Source organism: Pristis pectinata, chromosome 26 (assembly GCF_009764475.1).
Source record: "Pristis pectinata isolate sPriPec2 chromosome 26, sPriPec2.1.pri, whole genome shotgun sequence".
Classification (NCBI taxonomy): domain Eukaryota; kingdom Metazoa; phylum Chordata; class Chondrichthyes; order Rhinopristiformes; family Pristidae; genus Pristis; species Pristis pectinata.
The window spans coordinates 30,190,264-30,213,432 of NC_067430.1; the positions used below are offsets into that span (position 1 = coordinate 30,190,264).

Consider the following 23,169-nt stretch of genomic DNA (forward strand, 5'->3'; position numbering starts at 1 on the left):
GCCCTGTTGGTGGGCTAGACATTGGGAACGTATCCCTGCCCTGTTGGTGGGCTAGACATTGGGAACGTATCCCTGCCCTGTTGGTGGGCTAGACATTGGGAACGTATCCCTGCCCGGTTGGTGGGCTGGACATTGGGAACGTATCCCTGCCCGGTTGGTGGGCTGGACATTGGGAACGTATCCCTGCCCGGTTGGTGGGCTGGACATTGGGAACGTATCCCTGCCCGGTTGGTGGGCTAGACATTGGGAACGTATCCCTGCCCGGTTGGTGGGCTAGACATTGGGAACGTATCCCTGCCCTGTTGGTGGGAGGACTTGGGAGTGAGAAATGGATTGCAGCAGGCTGAGAGCCTAGTCAACAATGGATGAGGGGAAACTAGGAAGGTACCGCCAAGGAGAAAGGAAGATATATCAAAGGGTGTTTTCCATTAGTCTTTCTTGGCCAGCAAAGACCATGGTGTTCTGAGCAATGCCTTTCGACATCATGTATTTCAATGATTCTATGATTATGTGATCAAGTTTTCCTTCCTTCAGAAACATTACTTAACCACATTTTTATTAAACACATCTGGAGAACCAAACTTTTTTCCACTGGTTGCCGTGGACTCAGACTCGAGGTGTCCCCCGCTGTCCACCTGCCTGCAGGCTGCAATCCTTGCAGCTCTCTCACTGTGGACAGTGTTGTCCCACGGTGGGTGGGGGGGCGTGTGCCTGGGCTGTGATTGACAGGAGCTCACCTGCCCGCCGACGGCACGCTACCCAGGTGACAGTCGCAATGGGCCAATCAGCGGGGGCGGGGGGCGGGCCCAGCCCCGACAATGGCCTCGGAGCCGGGGATAATTGACGTTGGCGTTCTCCAATGGGCGGCGGAAGGTGGAGTGGAACCCCCCAATCACGTCCGTTACGGGTGGAATGTTGGGCGCGAAGCCGCCTGACGGACGGCGGCGTCGGCCAACCAGCGCGGCGCGGGCCGAGGAGCGGGCCAATCGGCGGGCGGCGCGGGGGCGGGCCCCGGCGCCGTATTTAATTGAAATTCTCGCGAGAGCCCAGCCATGTTCTTTCAGCAGAGGGAAAGAGAGAAGAAAGAGCGGCGAGAGCGCAGGAGCCCCCACCTCAGACCGGCCGGAGCCGCACCACCTCACGCAGCCTGACAACACCATGAGCGAGGCCGACACAGAGCAGCAACCCGAACAGCAGCAACAGCAACAGCCAGACAAGCCCAAATCCCCGGGGGAGAAGAAAGTCATCGGTGAGGGGCGGCCGTTGGGGGAGCCCGCCGTTCAAACGGGCGCGCTGGCGGCGGGGGCGCGCACCCTGAGGTGGGGGGGGGGGAGAGGAGGAGGGGGGGGCGGCGCGCGTTCCCGAGGGTGGGTGGTGGGGTGAGGAGGGGGGGGGGGGACCGTCCGTTAACGGCCGCGCGCGCGCCTCATTCAAATGTCAACGGCCGGTGGGGGCGCGCGGACCCCCCGGGAGACCCCCCCCTCACAGCCCCCGCGCTCCCCCCCCCCACACACACCCCCCCCCGGGGGGGGGGGGCCGCGGGGTCCTCACCTCCCCCCCACCACCCCGCACGGCGGAGCGCCGCCACGTGCTGCGGCCTCGGGCTTGGCGCCGCTTCCCCCCCCCCCCCCCCCGCCGGGTGGGGATGTGTTGGGGGGGGGGTCCCCGGCCAGCGGCGCGCTTCCCCCCCCCTCCCCTCCCCGCGGGGCGCGCTTGCCCCCCCCCCCCCCACAAACCCGCGTGGCCGGGCGCGTGGCGGCCGTTCCCCCCCCCCCCGGGCCGTCGCTCGGTTGATTTTCAAACCCCCCCCCCCCCCCCCGATTGTCAACGGTCCCACCGGCCCCGGGACAAGGCCGCTGGAACCCCGGCCTCCCGCTGGCGGCGCCGGCCGCTGCCCCTATCCCCAGCTCCGCGCTCGGGCCTGGGCCCCACGGGCGGGGACAGGTAGCTCGGCCTGCGGGGCTTCCCGAGCTGAGCCGCCCTCTGGTGGGGGTTGGGGGGGGGGGGGTGTCCGGTCCGGTCCCTTCCCTTCCCACCCCACGCCGGAGGGCCGGCGCCCCGGGTCGCCCCTCGGCCTGTCACTTGTCCCAACAAAGTTGGCGGCGTCGCGGAGCGGGAGCCGTGTGTGCAGCCGCAGGGCGGATGCAGGCGGGCGGCTGCCCTCAGGCAACGTGCTCCACCGGAGCGCCTCGCTGTTCTGTTCGATCCCTCTCGTATTCCGGGGTTTGGCATCGTTAGTCCACCAGCATCACCTTCAGCCAGCCCTCCGGCCGCTCTCGGCTACATCAGGGCTCAGCGCTTCCACATAAACGCTGGATTATTGTAATCTCACGTTGAACTTGGTTGTACCATAGTTGTAGAACCGTGTGCAGCTCATACAAAGAAGAACATCGAAGGGTGTATTAATAGAAAAACTAGTTCCAGCATTAACATTGAAGCTGCGAGGGGAAAAGCTAAGTAGGCTGAGTCTTTTTGCTCTTGAAAACTGAGTGCTGAGGAGTGACCTCATAATTACCTGAGAAATTATGATAGCGTGGAAAACTTGTATTGTGGCAAAGGAAATTGGAAGTCTTCATTAAAGTGATCACCAAGAAATCATGTGAAAAATTTTGAAGAAACTTTTCAAAATAATCACCTTTTTGGCTGACTTGCTGCCACAGGGAATAATTGAACTGTTTAGTTGGATATTGCATTCTCCTTTGCTACTCTAATCCCTATTAATACCACCTTTCATCTTGGTTCACCCCTGGTGCAGTCCTTATTTTTGTTCTCAAGTCCAGCTTGCTCAGTTGCCAAATCTGGTTGAACCTCAGCACTTTGGCGGTGGGGGAGAGGGAGGCTCCTCTTGGCTATCAATAATGTTCACTGTGCCAGCATTCTGCACTGTAAAGATAAGACTAGGTAGTTGTCCATGCCACAAGAATTCCTCTTTTCCTTTGTTGTGGGTAGGCAAGCTTGAATTCATTGTCACAAGAAATTATCTACTTCCTTTGCCTCTTTCTCTTCTGTCCCTTTTTCTTTTAAACCTAGCTTGCCAGGCCAAAACTTACGGTGTTTTATCCACTTCCAACTCGGTCTTAAGTTTTGTTCTTTTCTGATTTCTCTCCCATCTCTCCTCATGCCCCCTGTGATCACATTAGAATCAGAGACCATTCTTCTGTTCCTGTTACTCAATTCCCATCAAAATAGTGACCACCAAGCTTCTTTCCTTGACCTCTTTGTTATCTAGTATTGTTAGTGCCTCTTTAGCTGAGGCATCAGCATCCACCACTGATTCCATTCTTCAACTATCTGAAACTGAACCAGACTGTTTGGAAACTTTTTCTAAAATTGCCCCAAATGAGTTCATCCTCTTCTTATCCTGTCTCTAAGACCAGGTGTCTATCTGTCATTTGTCTAGGCCTGAATTTGCCTCTGCTTGACTGCTGTCAGAGCGCACATCCATGCCTTTGTTACTTCTTGATATTCCCAGATTTTTCATGTTAGACCCCCACTGCTCTCCATAAACTTAACTTTGTCCAACATACTTCACTGTGTCCTAAATCACATCATTCTATTCATCAGCCCCCCACTGGGTCTGCTGATCCACAGTAGCTCCTGGTTGATAAAGCAACACCTTGATTTTAAATTCCATCATAGTCATACAGCCCTTCAATGCACTGAGTGTCTGCAGATCATCAAACATCCATTTATGCTGTTCCTACACTAATCCCATTTTTATTCTCCCCACAATCCTATCATTTCCCCTTAGATTCAACCACTGCAGTTATCCACATATTACGGCAATTTGCAGTGGCCTATTAACCTGTACATCTTTGACATTCGGAAGAAACTGAAGCACCTAGAGGAAACCCCCAACAGAGACAGCAGCCAAGATCAGGATTGAACTGAGCTCACATGAGGCAACAGTTCTAGCTATGCTGCCCAGATTTATACTTACTTTTAAATCCCTCCTGGTTTACTCCCTTAATCTTCAGCTTCTCTGTAATCACTAGCACTGTCAGCCTTGGTGATGTATTATCCTCCAATTCTGCCCTCTGGACCATCCCTTAATTTAATCATTTCTTCACCTTTGGCTTATATTAGCAGTTAATTGTCTTATTACATGTGTGTCTCAACCTTCATCTTTTAAGATGCACCTTAAGAAGCCAGCCATTGTTTAAACCTTTGGTATATTGATATCCTTTGTGACTTGCTATTAATCATGAACTCTTTGTAAAATGATTTGAGAAAGCTGGGGGTGGGGTGGAAAATACTGTTACTGATGGTGACGAAGACAGGTTAAGCCTGTTTCTGTTCTGTGTAAATGTTCCTTGTATGGATTATTCAGTGCATCTTGTTGCCATCTTGTGAAATGAAGTTCTTTGGCTCATTGCTTTAGGTTGTTAAATGCCATTTCCTTAAACTGCTTTCGGGTGGGGAGCAGTTATTGTTAGATGATGAGGGTTATTCACATGGCTGATCTGGATCATGTGAATGGGCTGAATTGGAAAAAGAAATTCAAGTGGCAACTCAGCTTGGCTGTTGCACCTGAGTTCTGAAGATCCTTGATCCTATTCCTGATGTGTCATCGGCAGTCACTCTAAACATTGCATCTAAAATAAGTTTCTCGATCAATCCATCGGTTTTGTGGTTTGTCAGCAGTATCTTGAGGTTCAGGTTAGCCACCTGTGACCTAGTTCATTCCTTAAAAGTTACTTTTAAGGAATATTAGAGCAGAGATCTGTCTGTGGTTGCACTAAATTTTGGACTCTCCTAGAAAATGCTTCTTTCTACTTTTTGTGTGCAAGAATAGTGGGGTATGTATCGTCAGCTCTGTGTACCCATCACTATTCAGAATATATTCTGGTGAGTCAGTGTTTCCTTGGGCACATATTGCTGCTTGTTTGGCCCATTGTTCTGGGCAACTACTTTTTTCTCTCCATATTTTTTCTGAAAGGGATCAGAAATTTGCCCATTGGAAGTTTTAAGTTTGCATAGTAATACTGTGACTCATTGGGGGGCCTGCTTTTCTTTTTCAGCAACAAAGGTTCTTGGAACAGTAAAGTGGTTCAATGTACGAAATGGCTATGGATTCATCAACAGGTCAGTACAGAATATTTGTAGTATTCTAGCTGGCAGTCTTTACACTATTTTCATTGCTGGAAGCTGCTACGTAAAGTAATCCTGTAAAAGTATTGTATGTCACTTTTTCCCCCCCAACCTGTTCTGCAATGAGTTAAATTATGGAGAGTAAATCTACAGGTGTGATTGCGGGAAAGAAATTATTTCAGATGATTAATTTATTACAAATATGTGAAGTATAACTCTTTTTGCCTTGTAGGAATGATACAAAGGAAGATGTATTTGTACATCAGGTGAGTGTATATTCTAAGAAATGCATGCATACTGCAAGTCCCTGTAACTGCACTTGGAAACATGGCAAATCTTAGGCACCAGTAGTACTGTACCAAGAAGATCTCACTGATGGTAAATATGGAATATAATTGCTGTTTATAGAGGCACCTGGGTTAAATGAAAATAATTTTTGTATAATTTGTTTAAATGTTTGGGCCATGTTTTTCCACAATTTGTCTATATCTAATCCCAGGTTGCATTTAAGCATCTGCTTTCACTGGCCATCTTTTGTCTCTCTGTCTCTATAACATTCAATTCATCCATCATTGCTTACTGCCTTGCATTGGTTCTCACTGCAAAGTAGCATTTCTTAAAATTCTAGCCTTGTTTATGATTTGCAAATTTCTTCAGATCTGCAGTCCGTGATGTGCTCCTCTAGTTATTCTTTTGTGTACTGCATGATTCTGATGGCTCCATTAATGATGGTCTTGCCTGTAGCTTCCAAGGCCCCCTAAGTTCTGGAACTCCCTTGCCTTCTTTCCTCCTTGAGAGCACTGCTTAGAACTTTGGATTGTTGGCTTTAAAACCTTTTTTTTTCTTGCTGTTGACTTTTAATGCTCTTGGGAGAGCACTGGAAAGGAATGCTTTACTACATTGAAGGCACTATATTAATACAAGTTTTAGCTGCAGCACTAATGTAGTTGCTAAGCTACTGACCTTTGCTGTGAAAATGCTTAAACAGCTCCATTTTAATGTGTTCGCTTTCATATTTTTACCTATCATGTGAATGGATGTTACCAGTCTGCACAAGGCAGAATGCAATAGAATTGTTAAAATTTAGAATCAATGCTTTAAATAAATCTATTGAGAATGTCGAATGGGTTTGGTGGTTAAGAAAGATGGAGAATACCTATTTGAGATCTTAATGTCTCAAGTTTTTTCCTATGAAGTGCTTTTTGAAGTGCAGTTGGAATTGAATTTGAGGAATATGGTATATAGGCTATTCTAAACTCTGGGCTACTAAGGAGCCCTCTATAACTCCACTTTTCAAGGCTATTTCTAGCAACTGGTTTCTCAGCAGTCGTCGCCAATCTATTGCAACTGTATTGCAGATTTAAAGTGATTGCAATTCAAGATAACTGAAATGTCAGTGTGGCATTGTAAAATTGTGGCAGCTCTTTATTGCATGTACATGTGAAGGCTTAACTTTGAAATCCCAGTGCCAATCAGGTGATCTGTTGGTCAAGTTTCCGTTGTAGTGGATGTCGCAGGCAAGTATAACATTTATTGCCCATCTCCAATTGTTCTTGAAGCTGGTGATGAACAACTACCTTAAACTACTGCAATCCTTCTATTGGAGGCACTTGTACTTTAGGATGGAGTGTTCCAGGACTGTGATAACAGAACAGTAATATATTTACACGTCTGGATAGTATGAGAATTGGGGAATTTGGAGGCGACAATGTTCCCATGCATCTGCTGACTTGTCCTTTAGTAGAGATGGCAGGTTTGGAAGGTGCTGTTTAAGTAGCTTTGAGAGTTACAGCATGGCATTTTCTAGATGCGATTTGCTGTAGTCATAGTGAACTCAATGGGAGGTGGTATGGAACTTCTATCTGCCAGATAAATGACTGTTCAACAATCCCAGTATTTGCTTATAGATGAGCAAGTGAGTTATTTGGCATTGCTGTCCCAGCGTCTGACCAGGTCTGGTAGCCACAATATGCAATAGCTGGTTAACTTTGTGGTCAATTCTGACCACCACAGTATTGATGGTTGGGGTTTTTGCGATGTTGATGTTATTAAATGTCAAGAGTAAGTAGTTAGGTCTTTGGAAGCTGTTACTAGCTGGCACTTGGGTGGTGGAGATGTTACTTGCCTTTCATTTGTCCATGTCTGAACATTGACCAGGTCTTGCTGCAAGTGGTCTTGGGCTTCAGTTCCAACATCTCCATGTGACCTTTTTGGAAGGAAGGTCATTGAAGCAGCTTGGTTGGAACTAGCTCTAAAGAACCTAGTGATATCTTGGGACTAAGATGATTGCTGTCCAACAACCACAGCAATCTTGTGCAGTTTGACTCCAGACAGTGAAGTTTGTTTACCAAGGTTCTTTGCTGTCTTGATATAAGCTTATGTTACCTCTGGAGTTCAGCTCCTTAATCCACTTTTAGACAAAGTTTATAATGAGGTTAGGTGTTAGTGAAACCCCAAATTGAGCATCTGTGATCATGTTTGTTCACAAACTCTTGTCAACACCTTCCATTCCTTTGGGGGCTGGAATTGGTTTCTATTTTGTGGACAGGACATAGTTGGGCAGTTTTCAAAGTTGTTGGGTAGATGCTAATGCTGTAACTGAACAGCTTGGGTTGAAGTCAGAAATTTTGGAGCCCAAGTCTTTAGCAAAATAGCTAGCATGTTTTCTGGTTCCACTGCCTTTGCTGTCCAGTGCACTCAACTGGTTGATATGTATATTGAATTGGCTCAAGATTGCCTTCTGTAGTGGAGGTGCCTTGTGAGCAAGCTCATATGGAGCTTTTTTCAATTTCACTCTACAAATATTATTGGATTGAGTGCTTTTCAGAAATTCGCACTGTTGGAAGTTTAAAATTTTTTTTCCATATCTCTGAATGTGGAACTCTGATTATTGGGGTTAGTATAGAGGAGCGCACTGGCTTGGTATTCCCTTTTTGCTGCTCCCCTTCCAGTTGCATGTTGGGTGTTACCTGAAGTGCCTAGCAGCAGAATATTCTTGATAAGTAATTCATTATAAATTGGTACCCTTGCTTTCAGGTGTAATGGATATTGTGACTCAATCAAGAGTAGTATCCTTTCCCTTGCTTTGCTTAGATTCTTGCCAACTTATGCAGCAGAATAATAGCAAAGGTAGAAGGTAGTAGATTGTGTAAGAGAACAATGTCAGTAGGCTGTTGTGCTCCTCCAGCTGAATTGGTCAAAGCCGATCTATTTGCCACACTTTCTCCTGACAGTTGCACAACTTGCATCTGTTTTAAATTTTTCAATTGTCCTGGTGTAAACAGCTTTTTGGGAGAGAAAACTTTGAGATTTCCACTGCCCTCTATATATATTTATGCTATTTATTCCATCCACTTGCTGTGGAGAGTTTGCAGAGGAGATTTGCCTGGATGCTCCATGGAGCATTTAAATTGCAAAGAGGATGGCTTTGTTTTCCCTGGAGCAGAGAAGGCTGAAGGATGACCTGATAAAGGTGTATAAAATTGTAGTTGGGCGGTAGATACCTTTTTAAAACAAAAACAATTCCCCATGGTGAGGGTATCTAAGACAAGAGGGCATAGGTTTAAGGTGAGAGGTAGGAGATTTAGAGGGACCTGAAGGGCTGTTTTCCTCCACAGTGGGTAGAGTCTGGAATGTTCCTTCTGAGTTGGTGGGGAAGGCATCAAGACAAGTTGATTTGTCAAGTCATAGCAGGCTGTGGTCCTAATATGGGTAAATGGGATTAGTATAGTTGGGTGTGGACGTGGTGGGCCAAAGGTTTTGTTTCAGTACTCTATGACCCTGTCTCTAAGATGTGCTTCCTGATACTATGCCTGAAAGAGACCTTGTTTGATTGGAGACCTGGATAAAGGTGTTACAAGAATATAGACTTTATTACCAATCCTGTCCCGATTGGTTCATAACATAGGTTTCAGTGGAAATTTCATATGGGTTCAAAATATTTTGTTACTGCAATCAATTTTGTTCATTTGAGATAATTGGCATAGAGAATAGTTGTCAGTAGAAGCCAGATCCATTATGGCAGGAACAGTTTGTTGGAGCAAAACTGGGAGGTGCATGTTTTTGCATTTTGCATCTTAGTGAGTATATTATATATTATCAAAGTAATAATTGGAAGGGAATGTTAGGAGTAGTTGAGATGGGGAAGGGGAATTTGGCTATTGATATTTATACATTTGGAATCATTTTAATAGTTTTCTCTGCATGTTGTTGTTGTCTTGATTAGTGTTTGTTTGCAGGATGTGAATTATATTTTGGAACACTATGTGCATTTATTCATTTTAAAGTTTTGACCTCCTATTGTACCTGATTTTTTTGTTTTGTGTGTGTGCAGGGGCCTTTGTTCTGGAATGTTGACTGCTCATTGATTGTGATAACAGGCACAGGAACAGCTTCAGTGGAATAAATCAAGCAGCAGACCAGTTTTATCTTTCTGTAAAAAGCATTTGGTGGTGGTAATCTTAAATTGCTCAAGAACTGGGAGATGGTACAATTACAGATTGAGAGGACTGTAACTAGCAGTAGACTAATGCATGACCAGAGTTGCCCCCAGTTTCTCTGAAAATGGGGAGTAATACCACAATGTTTTTGCACTTCCACTATACAATGCTCATTTTTTGAAAAAGACAGTCTGGGTTTTACCTTGGTTTTGTATCGGTGACATCTCAAAAGTTAGATCTGCATAAAAACCTTGCAAAGCAGTAAGATTAAAAAAATGATGCTTGGCTGAAGAGAATGAGGGAAATAAGTTCTTCCTTTTAAGATTCAAGTTTTTCCTGCAGTTATGGTAGGGGTGCAAGATCATTTGGGAATATTTGTTGATGCACCACAGTTCATGATCAGTGGAGAAGTTAGAACTAATAATGAAAGCTGTGAATTGCTAGGAAGCACACGAGGGCAGGATTTACCGTAAGCTTTCATTGTCTAGAGGTTCAAGAAGTCTTGGAAAAGTCTCCATTTATTTTAACAATGGTTGTGTGTGTCTCCAGCAGGTATTTAATTGATCTACTATTGAATGAATCCCCATTGAAACAGGATTCAGTTTCTATAATTTGAGTTCTGTAGAAGTTGTTGTCAAATGGCACTTGCATTTAGCCAATCCATTTGTTGCTTCAATTGGTGTTAATATAACTTGAATATAGAAACTTGTTAATTGCAGTTCATCCAAAGAATGCATTTTATATTGGGTTAAATAAACTGCCTGGACTTTCAGCAGACTTGGAACAGTGTGAGGGATTTTAATCAACTAAGTAGGTTGTACTTGGAGTATAATGCATGTAATCTTCACAAACTGGTCCAGATACATTTTTAGTAGGTTTGCACTTGTTGTCAGTCTCCCTTTTGAATCTAGGCTCTTTATCAATAGTAAGGCCTTCTAAACAAATCTGTCCTCTTGTAGAAGTAAAGAGAATGGAAATACTAAGGGTCTTTGACCTGAAACGTTAACTCTGTTTCTCTTTCCACAGATGCTGCCTGACCTGCTGAGTGTTTCCAACATTTTCTATTGTCTATTTATGATGGGAATACTCAGTTCATGCTATATCCTTTCATCAGAACTCTTCTGCTCTTTCACCAGTTCATCCATTATCTCTGTGCTTGATGACCTACACTGGCTCCCAGTTAAGCCAAGGTTCAATTTTAAATTTGCTTTCAATTCCTGCAATGATTTTTTTCCCTCTAAGATAACAGCTGCTCCACATCTAGACTCTTATTCCAGTAGCAGTTGTGCCTTCAGCTGCCAAGAAAATCACTTAATCCTCCTCTCTCCCCAAGATGCTTTTAAAACACCTCTGTTTGACCCAGGCTTTGGTTATTGGTTTGAAAATGGTTTGGTTTGAAAATGTTCCCATGGAAGTGCCATGGAACACTATTCCTGTGTGAGAGGTGCTGTTTAAATGAAGATCGTTACTGATAGAATGTATCAAGCTATTGGGAAGAGGCCATCAATATAAGATAACCATGAAGAAATCTTTCTGAGAAAGTTCTTTACCCTGTGTGGTGAGAACTTGAAATGTGATACCACTAGGAGTAGTTTGGTGTGTAGTATAGATAGCATTTAAGGAGAGGCTCAGTCAGGGAAGAGGAAGGACAGGGTTATACTGATAGATTTGGATGAGTGAAAACTGGAGGTTTGAATGGAGCATGAATGCTAGCATGGAATGTACTATTTGTGCTGTATATCCTAGTCCCTTAATTATCAAAAAAAATAACTGGCTGTAAAATAACAATTTAAAATCTGAACTTTTCACAGACTGCCATAAAGAAGAACAACCCACGGAAATACCTACGTAGTGTTGGAGACGGTGAAACTGTGGAGTTCGACGTAGTGGAAGGTGAAAAGGTATTGAAATGCTGTAATAGCTTTTCAGCAGCCACTGTCTTCCTCTTTTTAAACCCATTTTAAAATTATTTGTTGCAACATGATATTGAAATGTCCAGATAGATTTTAAACCTATATGATGCCACTTACTGTTAATTTTGTAGTAATTTATTCTGACAATATTTTCTCTGGTTTTAATACTTAGATTTAAAATTTGCATCAAAGTAACACTTAAACCTATTGAGTCCCTGGAGAAATTTAAGTTTTGGTGGTTTCTCCATTCTCAGTATTAATGTTCCTCCTTTATAGGGTGCAGAGGCAGCAAACGTAACTGGTCCCGGAGGAGTTCCAGTCCAAGGAAGCCGATATGCCGCGGACAGAAATCGTTATCGTCGCTACAACCCTCGCCGCCGAGGACCACCACGTAATGTTAGTAGAGGATATTTTGCAAACTCAAGACACCACCTGCCCCATTGGTCTGGCCAGCTCTCAAGAATTTTCATAAGTCCCATTCTCTGTTTAACTTCCTATACCTCTGCAACTTGTTCTCTTTACTCTCATTCTCCCTATATACTTGTAAGTTTCCTCTTGCATGCCAGAGAAGTGCTGGTTGGTTACTTGGCTACTGTGAGTCGTACATTGTGTAGGTAGGGGCAGAAGATTTGGGTGGGGGGTGGGGTGTGGAATTGACCAGGAAGTAAGGGGGAAAATAGCATGGGTATAGATGGGTGTTGTCTGTATGCCTGTGACTATCAATTTCCTTTTTATTCTTTTTTGCCATTAACCTATACCTAAAGGATAACTTACACTAGAAATTGGAGCACTTGGGGGGGGGGGGGCGGGGGAGGCGCAGGAAGGAAGAGAACCATGTGGTCAAGGCAATAAGATGTTAATTATACAGGTGGCACCCAAGGTTATGATTGAATCCAGGTCCCTAAGCTTTGAAGAAATGTTCTTGGTGGCCTCGTTATAGGCAATCACACACATTTGTGAGGGCAGCTAGGTGCCAATGTTGCTTTGTACATTTTCCTTTAAATAGAATTAAATAATTGCTCTCTTGGATCTTGAAATAGGTAACTGTATGTACTAATGGAGTTAGTTGAGCAGTTTGATTTGGATGAAGTATTCCAGATTTTTCTTTAAAAATTTGTTGCATCAAGTTAAACCCAAGCCAGAAGAATGGCCAGTCACTTAAAGGACTGTTGGAAATGACCTGATGCACAAACCTATAATAATCACCATAAATCAAATAGGATCTCATGAGGTGTTTAGTTTGCTTTTTGAAATTGGTCGTGTGTATGCCTCAACAACCTTGGTAAAGAGACATCCATAGTTGGATTGTATTAATTAACTTATAACAGATAGTTATGATATGTTCTTTAAGTGTTCTTTAGCATTTGCTGATGCACCAATTGCTTTTCAGATGTATTTTCATAATGCTGAATACCAAAACTAGTTGTTAAGATGGTTTTCTGAATTAAATATTTGTAATATTGGTTTAATTTAGTTTAATGTAGATTTCACTCTGGTCATATTAATTCCAAAGAAATGCTTTGTAGCTTTCTCAGACAATTGGCTTACTGGTTTACATATTCTGGGTATAGACATGGGGCATTAACTATTTGAAGTAAGGTAGATAAAAATGTCAAGAGGCACAATTCCCACAGAAGCCTGATATTGTTGTGAATTTTAAATTCCATGTGTTAATGTACAAATGGAAGTGGTTGTTGTAAGATCGCAACATCCAAGGATGTATCTTTGCTTTAAAAGCTATAAATAGCTTTTGTGTAATTTTTGATCAGTACCAACAGAACATTGAAGGTGGAGAGAAAGGAGACGGAGCAGAGACAGCAACAGATGGGGAAAACCAAGAATATCAAAATCAACAACATCGTCCTCCATACAGAAGACAGCGTTACCCACCTTACTTTGTTCGTCGTCGCTATGGTCGCCGCCCACAATATAGCAACCAGCCTCAGGGAGAAATTACTGAGGTAGCAAAAAACTAATAAACTGACAAGTCTGGTTAATTGGGTTTTTGTAATAGAGGTAGGGATGGGGGAAAGAGTGGTGTTCGTAGAATGTGGTCTGCATTGATTTTTTTTCCCCCATAAACAGTTGCATCATCTGCAAGGGTTAAGAAGTATGGGTTTAAAGAAAGTTTTTCCCCATGTAATTCTCATAATTGAAGTTTTATTCCATTATCCCAGAGTTTTTGTTGATTTGTGAATTCCATAAGTGAACTACCAATATATGGGGGTCGCCTGTATTTGCTATTTTCTTATTTGCCAATCCTGGTAAAAAGGCTAATGTTTAGTTACATCCCCTATACAAGACAGGATGAATAAAGGAATCTTTATCAGAATTAGGCAATATAATAATTTACACCAGAGTATATAACCCATCTTCATGGAAAAGTCACTTTCATTAATGCACAAGCAGCAGTTGTGTTCTCTGTTCCTAATCATAGCATTTTGATGAATGTTTGCCTATTTCTGATCATTGACATTCTTTGAAATAAATATCAAATTAGCCAGTTTGTTTGACCTGTATACTGTTTGAATTTATAAACCATAGATTTACAGTGCAGAGGTCAAGTGATGTGGCTAATGTGATATTTGTACCTTTTTGATTAAATTTCTGCCTTGCTTGTAAACTCAAATGTGCAATTGGTCTTGTGATTGTCTTTCATGTCCTCAACTACTACTATGCATTACTACGTATCCTGTTTTTTTTTTTCTTTTTATTGTTCTAATCTTTATCATTCACCTAATAATGGGGTTTGCTCAGATCATTCTTCACTGGAGTTACCTGCTTTGAATGCATTGGCATTTTTGAGTTTGTATATGTTTACTCTTTCAATTAGTTTTTTAAAGGACTAGGCACCAAAATCTCTTTACAGATGAATTTTTGTAGAACTTGCATCTGAACGTTGGTTTCTTGTGACAAAGTACTAACTTGAAATTTGAGTTTAAGAATGGTAGTGGAGTGCTAGAATTGGTAATGCTTGGGGGCTGAGGAAGGAAATGGAATTTAGATTGTGACTGAGACGGTGGGGAGGGGTGTAGGATAATTAGTTTGAAGAAATTCTACAAGTCTTTGCGTGAATATGATGGTTGGTTTGGGTAAAGGACTTGGGTTGAGCTGTGCAGAGAATGGTGGTCAACTAATTTGAATGATTAGAAACCTGTCCACCTAACTCAGCCAGTGTTGAGAAATTTGAGCCGACCTGAACAATTGATGTGATCTCCCTCATTCCTCATCACTCTTAACATTGGTTAAAGTTCTTGTTTGCTTTGCCTTTGCTAGTCTATTTAATATAGATAGTTCTGTTACAACGTGACAGTTGCCTTCCCAAGAAATCTTGCATTATAAAATATACTGTATAGAATAAAAGCAATTGTGTCAATGGGGAATAGGGGCTAGAGTTTCAGACTCTCGATGACAAAATTATTTTTCTAGTAGTATTTTCAAAAATTTTTAATAGTTATGTTTATTGTTATTGCAAGATTTTTTAAAAAACTAAAGGTTATGAAACTAGCAGCCTGTGTTCTTGAGACAATGTGTCTGATTACTGCGTGGAGGTTGCATTGGCTACTTTAAAACTACCTTTTTATTATCTGCTTGTCAATTTCCAAAGTAACTCAAGTGGTTCTCTAGTTCTTGATTTTAAAAATCACGTTATAACCAATTCAGCCTGCATAATACAAATAGTGTTCCCTAATTCATCAATTGTGTTATATCCAATTCATAGAATCATAGAACAATACAGCACAGTACAGGCCCTTCAGCCCACAATGTTGTGCCAACCTTTAAACCTTGCCTAAGAGTATCTAACCCCTTCCTCCCACATATCCCTCTATTTTAAGTTCCTCCATATGCTTATCTAGTAATCTCTTAAATCTGACCAATGTACCTGCCTCCACCACCCCAGGCAGCGCATTCCATGCCCCAACCACTCTCTGGGTTTAAACAAAACCTCCCTCTGATATCTCCCTTGAACTTCCCACCCATTACTTTAAAGCCATGCCCTCTTGTATTGAGCATTGGTGCCCTGGGAAAGAAGTGCTGGCTGTCTACTCTATCTATTCCTCTTAATATTTTGTATACCTCTATCATGTCTCCTCTTATCCTCCTCCTCTCCAAAGAGTACAGCCCCAGCTCCCATAGTCTCTCCTCATAATGCATACTCTCTAAACCAGGCAGCATCCTGGTAAATATCCTCTGCACCCTTTCCAACGCTTCCACATCCTTCCTATAATGAGGCGAGCAGAACTGGACACAGTAAGTGTGGTCTAACCAGAGTTCTATAGAGCTGCATCCATTACCTCGCTGCTCTTAAACTCGATCCCATGACTTATGAAAGCTAACATCCCATGAGCTTTCTTAACTACCCTATCCACCTGTGAGGCAACTTTCAGGGATCTGTGGATATGGACCCTTAGATCACTCTGCTGCTCCACACTACCCAGAATTCTGCCACTAACTTTGTACTCTGCCTTGGAGTTTGTCCTTCCAAAGTGTACCACCTCACACTTCTCCGGATTGAACTCCACCTGCCACTTCTCAGCCCAGCTCTGCAGAGGGACATCGATAGGATGCAATCTTCAACAATCCTCTACACTATCCACAACACCACCAACCTTTGTGTCATCTGCAAACTTGCCAACCCATCCTTCTTACCCCCTCATCCAAGTCATTAATAAAAATCGCGAAAAGTAGAGGTCCTAGAACCGATCCTTGTGGGACACCGCTAGTCACAGCCCTCCAATCTGAATGCACTCCCTCCACCACAACCCTCTGCTTTCTACAGGCAAGCCACTTCTGAATCCACATGGCCAAGCCTTCCTGGATACCATGCCCTCTGACCTTCTGAAGAAGCCTGCCATGTGGAATCTTGTCAAGTGCCTTACTAAAATCCATGTAGACCACATCTACTGCACTACCCTCATCAATCTGCCTGGTCACCACCTCAAAAAAAAACCCTATCAGGCTTGTGAGACATGATCTGCCCTTCACAAAGCCATGCTGGCTGTTCCTGATCAGACCATGAGTCTCTAAATGCCCATAGATCCTATCTCTAAGAATCCTTTCCAACAGCTTGCCCACCACAGACGTAAGGCTCACCGGCCTGTAATTCCCTGGACTATCCCTACTACCTTTTTTGAATAAGGGGACAACATTTGCCACTCTCCAGTCCTCCGGTACCATTCCCATGGACAACGAGGACTCAAAGATCCTAGCCAACGGTTCAGCAACCTCCTCCCTCGCCTTGCGAAGCAGCCTGGGGAATACTCCGTCAGGCCCCGGGGACTTATCTGTACTAATATTTTCTAACAGCTCCCACACATCCTCTCTCTTCATATCTACATACCCCAGAACATTAACCTCACCAACACTGTCCTCAGTGTCATCAAGACCTCTCTCCTTGGTGACTACTGAAGAGAAGTATTCATTGAGGACCTCATCCACTTCCACAGCTTCCAGGCACATCTTCCCACCTTTGTCTCTAATCGGTCCTACCTTTACTCTCCTCATCCTTCTGCTCTTCACATAAGTTAAAAAAAAAGCCTTGGGATTTTCCTTAACCTTACTCGCCATGGCCTTTTCACGTCCCCTTCTTGCTCTCCTCAGCCCCTTCTTAAGTTCCTTCCTTACTACCTATATTCCTCGAGAGACCTATCTGATCCTTGCTTCCTAAATCTTATGTATGCTGCCTTCTTCCTCCTTTAACTAGTTGTTCTGTCTCTCTTGTCACCCATGGTTCCTTCACCCTGCCATTTCTTCTCTGCCTCACCGGGACAAATTTATCCCTGAACAACGACCACATCTCCATAGTACATTGCCCTTCAAAAATGTCATCCCAGTTTACACTCGCAAGTTCTAGCCTTATAGCCTCATAATTTGCCCTTCCTCATTTAAATATCTTCCTGTCCTCTTTGCTCCTATCCTTGTGTGTGATCATGGTAAAGGTTAGGGAGTGGTGGTCAGTCCCCCAAATGCTCACCCACCGAGAGATCTGTCACCTGATGGAAATGCACGTTATAGCAGAACAACCTATAGAAAACGGAGTGTGTACTTTGGAATTATGAGCAAGTAATTTTAGCTTGTTTTTATTGCTGCATTACTGGTGAACCTTGATTATATCTTGTACGGTTTTGTGGCTGTGCATTTTGTTTGAACAAGTTAAAGAATATTTATAATTATGCCTTTGAGGAAAAACAAGGAAACCTGACCTAATATCTTTTTTATATATTATAAAGGGTGGTGAAATAAATGAAAACCAGGTTGCTGGGGAAGAAGGTAAACCCAACAGAGGACAAAATCGTTTTAGGGGCTACCGTCCACGCTACCGCAGGTATGCTGCAGTTAAAACTGGAGGCCAAATGCTAGCCTTGCTGAATGTATGTGATTATTCAATGATTCTTTTATTCGTTCTTGGTATTCAAAGAATTGGTTGGTAATCACAATGCCTGCTGATGTGCATAGGTTTTAGTGCCTCGATGTAGTGCAAGTAGCAGTTCTGTTGCATGCACCTTCCCCCACACATATGCACTCTATTAGTACTTGTGCCATAATTTAAAGATTCAAAGGTTTTGAGAGTGGGCTGAAATGGTATCTAGATTAAGCAGAATGGGTTATCACTCTGTCAAAGATTCATGGCCAGCATCCCTTGCGTCAGTATGGGCTGAAACTGGTGAAGATGGATGTGCTGACGTTCTTAACCTTTGATATTGTCAACTGCAGTAAAAGTTAGTCTCATATAATTTGTTGATTATAGAGGACCTCCTCGCCCACGTCCACCAAGGGAGGGAAGTAGTGAAGAAGACAAAGAAAATCAAGGGGATGGCCAACAAGATCAGCAGTCTCATCCCAGACGATTTCGCCGCAACTACAACTACAGACGTCGTCGACCACAAAACCCTAAACCAAAAGATGGCGAGGAGGTAGGGTTGTTAGATCGGGTACTTGAAAAACTTGTCCCTTCTAATCTTAAAATTGTGGATGCCTAGAATTATTGGTGAAAAATTTACTAAATGTACTGCAATTGTACTTGTGCTCTTCACTATTGCGTTGCCATTGCCTCTGCCACATTTCTTTACCTTAGCCCTGGATCTGCATCATTCCCCCCATCCATGAGCTCTTATCACATACACACCCTGCCTCTTTCTGGACTTCATGCTAGCTGTTGCAGATTTAGTTTTATGACTTGCTCTTGCATGTCCCTCCTGTTTCTGACACACAACTACTGCTCCTCTTTCAATGGCTTAACTTTTTATCATTTAAGGGGGACTGCTCTTCTAGACATTACCAAACCCTGACTGGTTATGTGCATGCTCATTGTTTTCACTCTACCTGCCTACCCCTTAACTGCTAACCTATCCCTTGCCAAATTGCTTTATCAAAGATTTGATAAACTGAGCTGACATTTCCTGCAGGTATTGGGAAGTTTCGGGTTGCTGATTCTGATTCTCTGACCCAGATTGTTCCCTCATCATTAATTCCATGCTAAGCTTGATCCACATGTCATCTCCATTTTATGCCACCGGCCTCTGTCATGGCTGGGCTCTTGATACTGTCATTTGTGTTATTTTTGTCTCTTGTTTATTCCAGTGGTCTGGTCAGCCACCCATCTTTCATCTTCTGTAATTTGGAGTTAAATTTCTAACTCTAGTCCCTCTATCCTAGATTGCACCAAGGTCCGACCATCCTTATCGTGCCTTTTTCAATTTTGATTTTTTTTTTCTTACTGTCCCTCGTATCTCACACACACCCCCCCCTGCCCTTTCCAGCCTAACAGTCATTCAAATACTCTCCCTTTGTCGGTGAATATGCTTTCAGCCATTCTTGCCTGTCACTTTAAGTAAACATCCTTTAATTTAGGTAATTTCTGTCTTTCAGACCAAGGCACCCGAAACACCAGCTGAGAACATCTCTGCTCCAGAGACCGAGCAAGGCAATGCCGAGTAACACCAGCTCGGCATCTCTACCATCAACTAAGTAAGTATTTGTGAATCTAAGACATGTTCTCAATGCATTCAGGAGAGCCTTTCTCTTTCGGACAGTTCATTGCAAACCCAACGAGAGGTCAGGACAAGCAGAATGTAATTGGGAGTTTATCGACTGACACGGTGGGTTGATTATCCTGTTGCCGTTCATTTCAATGTAATTTTGTTGCCATAATTCTGGAAAGTCTACTTTTCCAGCTCTTGCAGTAAACTTCAAGTGGATATTCAGATACACTGTGGGGTTTGGCCTATGTCATAAGGCAGAACAAAATTTGAAAATGCTCAGCTCCCTTCCTACTACCGATTTAGTATTGAACTCTATAGTGGAATTCTTCCAATCTGGCCCAGCTGTGCCTTTTGCTTTATACACTATTGGTGGTGGTGATAATGAGGCAGTCTTAGGTTACAGAAGGATATTGGTCAGCTGTTGAGTTGGGTGAAAGAATGGCATTTAAAATTTAATGCCAATAAGTACAAAATGGTGCCTTGGGTGGACTAATAAAAGGCTAGGAAATGATAGGCTAGTGAAAAAGGCATGCAGGATGTTTGCCTTCATTAGCCAGGGCTTAGAATATAAGAGCATGGCGATCATTGTCAAACTTTATAACACTGATTACGTTAAAGCTGGAGTATTGTGTGCAGTTGTGGTTGCCACACTCGGAAGGATGTGATTGCACCAGAGGGCGTGCGGAGGAAATTCACCAGGATGTTGCCTGGCATTGGAAATTTCAGTTAAAGAAGAGACTGCATTGGCTGAGATTGGTTTTCCTTGCAGCTGAGGGAGGGCCTAATAGCTGTACACAACTAAGGGGCATAGAATGGATAAGTGAGAGAAGTTTCCCCATAAAGGAAACCTCTAAAACTAGAGGGCATGGGCTTGAGATTTTAAGGGGTGTCTAAGGAATTGTTTTTATCCACTGGTGGCAGCGATCTGGAACACAATACCCAAAGTGGTGGAGGAAATGGGTACTGTCACAACATTATCTGTCTCCTCCTCCACCTGAACAAGCACTTGAATCTCCAAGATATAGAAGGCTATGGGCCAAGTGCTTGTAAATGGTGGTAGTGTAGATGGATTCTTGATGGTAAGCAAGGAGAAGGCAGGCTGAAGGGCCTGTTTGAATGCTGTATGACGTTATTATGATTAAGTCTTTCCCTATGTCCCAAGAAAACATGCCTGACTGCACCATAAAATCCTCCAGCATCAGAATCATTGTGTGAAATATATGTAGAATATATTAGCCTATTTGAAACATAAGATCAGAAGCCTTGAGGTTGAAATGCACTGAGCTTATGACTACCTTTTGCTGTGACTTGTCTGCTGTTGTAAGACAGATTGCTGGATATTTATTCCTGTCATTCAGTTCATTCATCAGTATGACTGTTCTAGTTAGTCTGCATTTGTCTTGCAGTTTTGTCATCAAACGGAAGACCATCAAAGTCAAATTCCAGCAATAATAAGAAAAGTGAGCTTTCGACTGTAATGAAGATCTGCAGTGCTTGCATACAGTTGACCAGATACCAGAACGTTTCACACAGTAAACCTATGCACCATGGTTTCTTAACCTTTCCTGAAACAGCTTTTTGGAACTGGCTTAAAACAGATTTTTGTAGATGGTCTATTTTCCTTTTTACTTCAAATGGTTTTTAAGCTTATTTGATATCTGGTCAATTTGAATTTTTGAAATACCAGTTTTTAATTTGTAAGCATTGTACACCTGAACTTTAAGTACAACCGGGCATCTAATAAAAGTCCGAAAGAACACCACTCATTGTCTTTTTTTGTGATGTATAGTATGCCTTTAAGCTTCATAGCATTAATATGGATGAAGTTAAATTCTTGCAGAAATGGCATGTTAATCAGTTACTATTTTCAGTTTGTAATACAAATAAGATAAGATTTCTTTATTAGTCACATGTACATCGAAACACAGTGAAATACATCTTTTGCGGAGAGTGTTCTGGGGGCAGCCCGCAAGTGTCGCCACGCTTCCGACGGCAACATGGCATGCCCACAACTTTCTAACCCGTATGTCTTTGGAATGTGGGAGGAAACCAGAGTACCCGAAGGAAACCCACACAGACACGGAGAACGTACAAACTCCTTACAGACAGTGGCTGGATTTGAACCCGGGTCGCTGGCACTGTAAAGCGTTACGTTAACTGCTACACTTCTGTGCTTGGAAATGAATCCATGAAGATTTTAGTTTTACCACAAGTGTTAAGGCAAAACTGTCTTTAGCAATAGTTCCAGCAATTGGCTGCTATTTGAGAGAGGAGAAGAATGCAGGACTGATTTTTTGTTTGGCAGAGATATAACATCTATTGGTTTTAAGGCTTCCAATAGAAATTTGCCACCAAGGGTGACTGCTCCAGAAATGTATGGTGGATGCTGTGGCTAATTTGGATCAGAACATTGGTTAGCCCAGAAATACTCCCTTAATGAATTGTGAAGAACAAAAAACTGCAGAAGGAAAACCAAGCTGTATAATGAAAGAAGTAACATTGTTTTAATTTAAGGTATTAGCATTGTTAGACAACAGGAATGAAATGGCAATGATAGCAGGTGGTCAGTTTATCCACTTAACAGCAGTCTATTTTAAATGGTGAACTGCAGAAAACAATTTGACCAAAACTTCAGCAGTATCTGTTTAAAAACAGCACAATTTTTTTGCCAGGTCTCCAGGCACGATTGTAGGGAATATTGTGCTGCCCAGGAGTAGTAGTCACTCTGTAGCCATTTCTTTGATCAAAGTGTTTAGGATCTGAGTCTATGCCAAAAGCTGATAGGTGCCTGGTTCTTGAGTGCATTCAAGAGTAGAAAATCCCAAGACACTCCTGCTGAGTGAAGAAATGTCTCCTTGTTCCTACGTGACTGACATTCTGACACTTATTGTGGACGCTCCAAAGGGAGGAAATGGCCACCTTGTTCTCACCTTGTATTGCTCTGACCTTTAGAGAATGTCTGCCTGCCCATTCTACTTAATAGATTTTATCTGTGTGATTAATGTGGCCTCACTTTTAAAGTGGGGCATACCTATGAGATGACTGTTTAAACAGGTTAAACAAGTCTGGGTTGACGGAAATCAACTGTGTCAAAGTTCCTTTCATGTGAAAGGATGGAAGGTTTTTTCCATGGAGTTACAGCCCATATATTTAATAATGAATGGAGGGCAGAAGACTTGGAATCCCAAAACATTCTCTCTGCAGACCTGAATACGGAGGATGTAGAACCAGCTTCTGCTGAAAAGGTAATGTATAACTAATATACAAGTAAGTTTAAATATTGGTGAATATTTGGGGGATGTCAATGGAGAAAGTCTGTTTGGACTTGTTGAAAACCTTTTAGTGAGAAACAATCTTACAGACTTGGAGAGTTGTAACATTAGGATTTTAGCTAGATTTCTGTAAAGGCAGTTGCATTGATGCCAATGGATTTCATAGAGGCTGGTTAAAGAGTCCTATTGCTGGGGCTGTTTTAGTGCTATTAGTATAAATTACGAAATGTTGGAATAGCATACGAGTTTGGAGGTGACTGTTGTTGCAAATGCTGGAGTTGCAGAATGAATTTCTGTTAGTCAATTGTGTAGAGTGAATGGGCCAAAGTAGAGACATTTTTAAGCTGGGTTTATACAGTGTGGTATGTTTTTGTCTGACCCTCTTAAATGCTACAGTTGGGAGAGAAAGGGAGCTATTGTTGACAACTCTTTAATGCTCAAGGGCCCAATCAGTGGACCTTTGACCAAAGCA

At 42.9% G+C, this 23,169-nt stretch overlaps 1 protein-coding gene across 1 annotated transcript; it reads left to right on the forward strand.

Moving 5' to 3' along the window:
* The first annotated feature begins 854 nt into the window (after window positions 1-854).
* ybx1 (Y box binding protein 1) lies at window positions 855-21,187 on the forward strand. Its single transcript, XM_052039484.1, has 10 exons — window positions 855-1,249; window positions 5,022-5,085; window positions 5,324-5,357; window positions 11,342-11,431; window positions 11,720-11,839; window positions 13,213-13,404; window positions 17,674-17,768; window positions 18,192-18,357; window positions 19,313-19,411; window positions 20,832-21,187. The coding sequence occupies exons 1-9, from the start codon at window positions 913-915 to the stop codon at window positions 19,379-19,381; spliced, it is 1,167 nt and encodes a 388-aa protein (XP_051895444.1). The 5' UTR covers window positions 855-912; the 3' UTR covers window positions 19,382-19,411; window positions 20,832-21,187.
* The last annotated feature ends 1,982 nt before the right edge of the window (window positions 21,188-23,169 follow it).